Raw genomic sequence first — 7,124 nt, 5'->3', positions numbered from 1 at the left:
GACGTCACAGGGCGGTCCCGCCCGGGGCTAAGCCGGGGAGCGCATCCCGGCTACTGCGGGTCCTGGGTCTTCACCTGCGGAGCCATCCGGCAGCTGAGCGGTGGGAGGCGAGTCCGGGGTTCCTTGATCTTCCGTAGGCTCCCAGAGGCGCCTGGCCTCCGCAGAGCTGCAAAGGCGGCAGGGCTTGGTGGTCGGGCTGTCTGTTCTTCCGTCTCTTCCTTGCCACTCTTGGGTCGGGCCCCAGGAGCCAGGGATCGGCGGGAGATGAGAGCTGGGGCGGGAGGCCGACCGGGTGGACTGGGCGGTGACAGCTGCGCTTCCTTCCCGCAGGGACCTGAGCCGCGGCGCTAGGATGGGAAACAGTGCGCTCCGCGCTCATGTGGAAACGGCGCAGAAAACTGGTGTCTTTCAGCTTAAGGACCGAGGGCTGACCGAGGTGAGAATGGGAGGGACACGACCGGGGAACTTTAAAGGGAGAGGGACGGCGGGGGCGGCGAACTTAGTCGGTGCGGGATTCTCCACGCTGTGAACTCCTTTCTCCAGTTCCCCGCAGACTTGCAGAAGCTCACGAGCAATCTCAGGACCATCGACTTGTCCAACAACAAGATCGAGAGCCTACCGCCTTTGCTGATAGGAAAGTTCACTCTGCTGAAGAGCCTCTCCCTGAACAACAACAAACTGAGTATGGCTCTTGCCCGGGAGGCTTTTGCTAGTGATAAGCTGTTACCAGGGGTGGTTTTCTCTTACAAGCTGATTTTTGTTTTCGTTATGAAACCGTGCAGGAGGGCTCAAGTTGCAGAATGCCGGAATCCTTGAAGCCTTCTTTCTACTTGTAATTACATCAAAAATAAGCCTCCTTGGGTGTTATAATGATTGTTACTGGGTTAATTTGGACTTGAAAGGGAAGAACATTTTGGGGATGTAATGTAAACAAAGCTACCTAACTTGGAATGGGGGATGGATGGGAAGGGGAGGATCTTCCAAATATCACAAAATTGCTGTCAAATTGTGCCTTGGACCCCTTTACAAAAGGAGTCCATTATACACACAAATGCTCACCTGCATTTTGATGGCACCCTCACCTTCTAAAGACTATGTTGGTAAAATGCAATACCTAAAAATGGCACATGAGGGAATTTTACATATATTAACAAGAGGCGAAGCAGGCTGCCATATAGTCTTTAGAAACTTCATCAAAGTTGTTTTCAGCTCTATCAGATTCAGGTTTTAAAAACATTTTCTTTGCCAGCTGTTCTGCCTGATGAGATATGCAATCTGAAAAAACTAGAGACGCTAAGCCTGAACAACAATCACCTTAGAGAGTTGCCGTCTACCTTTGGGCAACTCTCTGCCCTCAAGACCCTGAGCCTCTCTGGGAACCAACTGGGAGCATTACCTCTCCAACTTTGTAGCCTGCGGCACCTGGATGTGGTGGATCTCTCTAAGAACCAGATTAGAAGTATACCTGACACAGTGGGAGAGCTGCAAGTCATCGAACTCAACCTCAACCAGAATCAGGTCTAGAGCTTAAGGTTTTTTCCCCTACAGTGTATGTGTGGGTTTATGGTCTCCTGATACCTCTTAACCTCTTGTTTCCTAAGCTGCCATCACAGAGCTAAGTATCAGAGGCTAAATGAGAGGTTTCTTCTGTAAGCTGAACTAATTTCAAGGCCCAAAGTGCCATGGAATTAGTTGAGACACTGGATGTGTTAGTTGTGTAGGTGTTTTCGGGAGGATGAGGTAGGTAACAGGGAGAGATCATTTCAAAAGTTAAACTACTGTCTCAGAAATCTTGAAGAATTCTTCAGATCCTCCTCAAATATGCCCTGAACCAGCTAGCCAGGAGCTATGTCAGGGATAGAATGTGGAAATGAAGCCTAAACTGAGGTTCTCAGAGTCAGGTGTCAGAGGTAATTCAGTTTTTTCATTTTGTGGGGGGTTTTGACATCTTTGTTAAGTGTGTCTTCTATTTTTGCTGAAGAATATTAAGTGATAGGCTTTCTGGAGATAGCCCATTTCACTGTTATACAGCTTTAATTATATTTGAAATTTGTTTCCATTACTTTGGCAGCTTTTCAATTAATATTTGTCTGGAAAACCAATCCACACATTCTTGTCTAGGCATGAAGGCACAAGTGATGAAACATTCAACACTGTGAGACTGGATGGCCTTTAGTTTTTTAGTGTCTGTATTTCTAGATCTGCATGATCCATTAAAGTAGCCACTAGCTGCATGTAGCTATTCCTTTTCTAGATTGTAGTGATTTTACATCATGATGAAATTCAGTCTGTCTTTGAGGGATTGGCCTCATGTTTTTTACCTTAAGTGGATATTCTTATATGTTATAGAGCTTCTTGGGGGGGGAAAAACTGAATCAGTTAAGCAGCACGTATCAGTCGAGGATTTGCTCCACATTCACCTCTGCTAGTACCTTTATTCAGTGGTTCTCTGACTTTAGTATGCATCAGAATAACCAGAAAAGCTTGTTTAAAGAGATCATTAGCACCTGCCCTCAGTATGTCTGATCCAGTAGGTCTGGGATGAGGTCTGAGAACTTGCATTGCTAGTTATTGAACTTACTAAAGTTCCCATCATTTCTAATAAGTGATGATCTGAGATGATACTAAGCAGAATCAAAGAATGTGGTGACTTTTAGTATTTAAATGGCAAAAGGGGTGAGTCAAAGACAATTGCTTGGTATTGAGCTTGAGGGCCTAAAGGAACAGTGGTGTTATTGAGAATGGACATGCTAAGTTGTCTGTGGTGAATCTTGTAAATGGAAATGCCTTAATGAAAGTTGGAAACATGGGAGCAGAATAAAGGTAAGAGTGTAGATACAGATCTTGAGGTCATAACAAAAGTGATGGACTTTAATGAATGAGCTTTCTAGGAAAAGTTGAGAGAGAAGATGACATATGAAGTATTAGGGACAGCTACTTGAAAAATGCCTATAAAAACGAGAGAAGTAAGGAATAATCCAAAAGATAGGAAGAAAAACCAAAAAGGACAAAAAGAAGGGGTTTTAAGGAAGGGATAGATAGTACAGTTAAATGCAATAGGGACTGAGGATGATGGATCCTTGAATTTGGTAGTAAAGTGGTCAGTATCTATGTACACATAAAACATTGGCAGTAGGCTGGGTGCGGTGGCTCAAGCCTGTAATCCCAGCACTCTGGGAGGCCGAGACGGGTGGATCACGAGGTCAGGAGATCAAGACCATCCTGGCAAATACGGTGAAACCCCGTCTCTACTAAAAAAAATACAAAAAACTAGCCGGGCGAGGTGGCGGGCGCCTGTAGTCCCAGCTACTCGGGAGGCTGAGGCAGGGGAATGACATAAACCCAGGAGGCGGAGCTTGCAGTGAGCTGAGATCCGGCCACTGCACTCCAACCCGGGCGACAGAGCAAGACTCCGTCTCAAAAAAAAAAAAAAAAAAAAAAAAAATTGGCAGTAAATGTACCAAAATGTTTATGGTGGTTATTTCTGGGTGGTGGATTCTAGGTCAACTTTTTTCTTTAAACCTGTGATTTTCAAATTTTCTATAATGGACATACAGTGCTTTTATCATCAGAAAATTTTGTTCCCAAAAAGCCACTGGTGACCTTCATAAAAGCTTTTTTTTTAAGTGGGGGCGTAGTAACAGAAGCTAGATAACAGAGGCTTCTGGAGTGAGTAGGCAGTGAGAAAATGGAGGCGGTAAAAGAGGGGAAAACTAGAACAAATAGTCAAGTAAAGATTTTTTGTTTTGTTTTAATGTACTAAAAGTAACCAGTGTAGTGCTTATGCTTTTTCCTGTTATTCTTTTGTGGTTTTTCAATAGATATCTCAGATCTCAGTGAAGATATCTTGCTGTCCTCGCCTTAAAATTCTTCGCCTGGAAGAGAATTGTCTTGAGCTCAGCATGCTTCCCCAGAGCATCCTCAGTGATTCCCAGATCTGTCTGCTTGCTGTGGAAGGCAATCTTTTTGAAATAAAGAAACTTCGAGAACTGGAAGGCTATGATAAGGTATGAATTAATGTACTTCTACATTTCTAGTCACTACCCCAGAGAAGACAATGGTGAAGTAATCCACAGAAATGTTTATAGCTAATGTCAACAGGATTTGTTCTTCCCCATTTTGGAAGTAGATTCAAAGCATCGGCTGAATGGTGTTGTACCAAGATGACTTTTTCTGTAGAGACAGCTTATTGTAAAGCATCTTTGTCTTCATCTTTGTCTTTTGAGAGATATATATATACACACACACACACACATATATACACGCATATATATACACGCATACACACACACACACACACACACACATAGATATATATATATTTTTATGTGTGAGACAGGGTCTCACTCTGTTGCCCAGGCTGGAGTGCAGTGGTGCAATCTCAGCTCACTGGCGCAGCCCCCACCTCCTGGGCTCAAGCGATTCTTATCCCTCAGCCCCCTTAGTAGCTGGGATCACAGTTGCACACCAGTATGCCTTGCTAATTTTTGCAGAGATGGGGTTTCACCTTGTTGGCCAAGCTGGTCTCAAACTCCTGAGCTCAAGTGATCTGCCCGCCGCAGCCTCCCAAGGTGCTGGGATTACAGGTGTAAGCCACCGCGTCCAGCCCTATGTGCTTTATTTTTATTTTTTTTTTGGAGGCAAGGTCTCGCTCTGTCACCCGGCTTGAGTGCAGTGGCAGGATCTCAGCTTAAGTGATCCTCCCACCTCAACCTCCTGATTAGTTGAGACTACAGGCGCTACCATGCCTCATTTTTCTATTTTTGGTAGAGATGAGATTTCACCATATTGCCCAGGCTGGTCTCAAACTCCTAGGCTCAAGCGATCCATCTACCTTGGCCTCCCAAAGTGTTGGGATTACAAGTGTGAGCCACTGCACCCGGCCAAAACTATGTACTTAATTTTGCATTTAGAGCAGTTATATTTTGTAGGAAATGAAAAACCACATGCAATAAAAACCAAAATTTAAAAAAAAAACACACACAAACAGTTAGGCTTTTATTTATTTACTCATGCCAAAATACCCCTGATGTATTCTTTCATGTTTTTTAGTACATGGAGAGGTTCACAGCCACCAAGAAGAAGTTTGCGTGAAGTTCTCCAGGACTATGGAAACCTTACAGGATACTGACTTAGAACCTCTGTTGGAATGTGGCTGAGTCAAAGCCTCCTGTTGTTGTTAGGGGTATCTACAGTAAGGAGATGATACTCCAGGAGATTATATTTCACTCAATGATCCTTTTTCATTTCAGGGCTCTTCTCAAATAAGCTAAAAGAAAAAGGGTCAGGAGACAGGAAAAGTCTTCCATTTTGAGTCACGAGTAGGGCAATAGACAAGGTTGATCTTCAAAACCATCATTAGTTTGGCTTTAAGAAACCAGTAGCTAGCTGCTATTTATATGGTGAGGGGGTGCTGCCTGGTAACAGAATAGCTCCACACCACAGCTTGAGATTTTGTTTAGTTTCAATGTGCGAGCTTTCATAAAGTCAGTTGCCATTCCATCTCTGTGTTAACACTTCATATTTTTATGAAATTCAGATAATTTGTGAGAGGCTGGCATGGATCTAAGGATTTATTATTTTTATTCTAGTCCATCAGTTCAGTCGCAGTTTTTATACTAGGACTTTAGGATATATATAAATGTGTGACTGTTTGTCTTGATTAAAAGTGCACTTTGGGCTGGGCATGGTGGCTCATGCCTATAATCCCAGCACTTTGGGAGGCCAAGGTGGGTGGCTCACTTGAGGCCAGGAGTTCAAGACTAGTGTGGCCAACATGAGAAAACCCTGTCTCTACTAAAAATTCAAAAATTATTTGGGTGTGGTGGTGCATGCTTGTAATCCCAGCTACTTGGGAGGCTGAGGCAGGAGACTCGCTTGAACCCAAGAGGCGGAGATTGCAGTGAGCTGAGATTATGCCACTGCACTCCAGCGTGGGTGACAGAGTGAGACTCCATCTCAAATTTTAAAAATAAAAATAATTTTTTTTTTTAAGTACGCTTTGTTGGCTGAGCGTGGTGGCTCACGCCTGTAATCCCAGCACATTGGGAGGCCGAGGCAGGCGGATCACGAGGTTAGGAGTTCGAGAACAGCCTGGCTAACATGGTGAAACCCTGTCTCTACTGAAAATACAAAAATTAGCCTGGCGTGGTGGTGGGTACCTGTAATCCCAGCTACTCGGGAGGCCGAGACAGCAGAATTGCTTGAACCCAGGAGCAGAGGTTGCAGTGAGCCGAGATTGTGCCATTGCACTCCAACTCTGGGCAACAGAGCAAGACTCTGTCTCGGGGGAAAAAAAAAGTGCACTTTGTCAGGAGAAGCACCAACAGACCTCTAAGAAATGCTCTCTAAGGCTGCAGTAGCAAATTATTTACTATTGCAGGTGCCTTATTGGTAGAGGGCTATGAAGAACTAAAACTGTATATGCAACACTTGTATCATAAAAGGGATTTTAATAATCAAGATTTTCCTGAAGATTTGTTAGAAATAATGTCTTATTTCTGGTAACCTTTCCCTTTTTGTATTTATAACTCTACTAACCAAATTACCTATCAATAAACCATTACTATAATATTTTAAAACAACCTATGTTTATCAAGCTTACTCTGAGTGAGAGAATATACTAAATAAAGAATTTTTAATTAACTTTGGCTGGAAGCAAGGTTAATCCTTTAGAGGAGGAGGACAGAAGAACTTTAACCTATAAATTGATTAGGAAGACATGTTTCATGCTTATGTTCACATTGTATGAGTAGTGAAATGCCTTCATGTGACATAAACATTTTGTGATACTAGAACTATGCTTACTAAGAGAATCTGAGGTTGGGCGCAGTGGTTCATGCCTGTAATCCCAGCACTTTGGGAGGCCGTGGCAGGCAGATCACAAGGTCAGGAGTTCAAGACCAGCCTGACCAATGTGGTGATACCCCGTCTCTACTAAAAATACAAAAATTAGCCAGGTGTGGTGGCACGCGCCTGTAATCCCAGCTACTCAGGAGGCTGAGGCAGAAGAATTGCTTGAACCTATGAGGTGGAGGTTGCAGCAAGCTGAGATCGTGCCATTGCACTCCAGCCTGGGCGACAGAGTGAGACTCTGTCTCAAAAAAAAAGAAAAAAAGAATCTG

The 7,124-nt window shown here is 43.8% G+C and overlaps 1 protein-coding gene across 3 annotated transcripts; it reads left to right on the top strand.

The window, feature by feature from the left end:
* Position 1: 1 nt before the first annotated feature.
* On the top strand, positions 2–6,639 carry LRRC57 (leucine rich repeat containing 57). Of its 3 annotated transcripts, none has more exons than XM_025390880.1 (6): positions 2–107; positions 331–436; positions 544–682; positions 1,250–1,518; positions 3,822–4,007; positions 5,053–6,639. In XM_025390880.1, the coding sequence occupies exons 2-6, from the start codon at positions 353–355 to the stop codon at positions 5,092–5,094; spliced, it is 720 nt and encodes a 239-aa protein (XP_025246665.1). In that variant the 5' UTR covers positions 2–107; positions 331–352; the 3' UTR covers positions 5,095–6,639. The 3 variants fall into 3 exon arrangements, with proteins under 3 accessions (XP_025246665.1, XP_025246666.1, XP_025246667.1); XM_025390881.1 differs by having other exon boundaries at positions 13–100; XM_025390882.1 differs by having other exon boundaries at positions 23–133.
* Positions 6,640–7,124: the final 485 nt, after the last annotated feature.

This window comes from Theropithecus gelada, chromosome 7a (assembly GCF_003255815.1).
Source record: "Theropithecus gelada isolate Dixy chromosome 7a, Tgel_1.0, whole genome shotgun sequence".
NCBI classification, from domain to species: domain Eukaryota; kingdom Metazoa; phylum Chordata; class Mammalia; order Primates; family Cercopithecidae; genus Theropithecus; species Theropithecus gelada.
This window is presented reverse-complemented; position numbering and strand designations above follow the sequence as displayed.

Bases quoted from the DNA above. Each gene is read 5' to 3' on its own strand.
- LRRC57 (XM_025390880.1), top strand. From the start codon at position 353: ATGGGAAACAGTGCGCTCCGCGCTCATGTGGAAACGGCGCAGAAAACT. The intron at 1,519-3,821 runs GTCTAGAGCTTA...GTTTTTCAATAG, and splicing joins TCAACCTCAACCAGAATCAG to ATATCTCAGATCTCAGTGAA. The intron at 4,008-5,052 runs GTATGAATTAAT...CATGTTTTTTAG, and splicing joins AACTGGAAGGCTATGATAAG to TACATGGAGAGGTTCACAGC.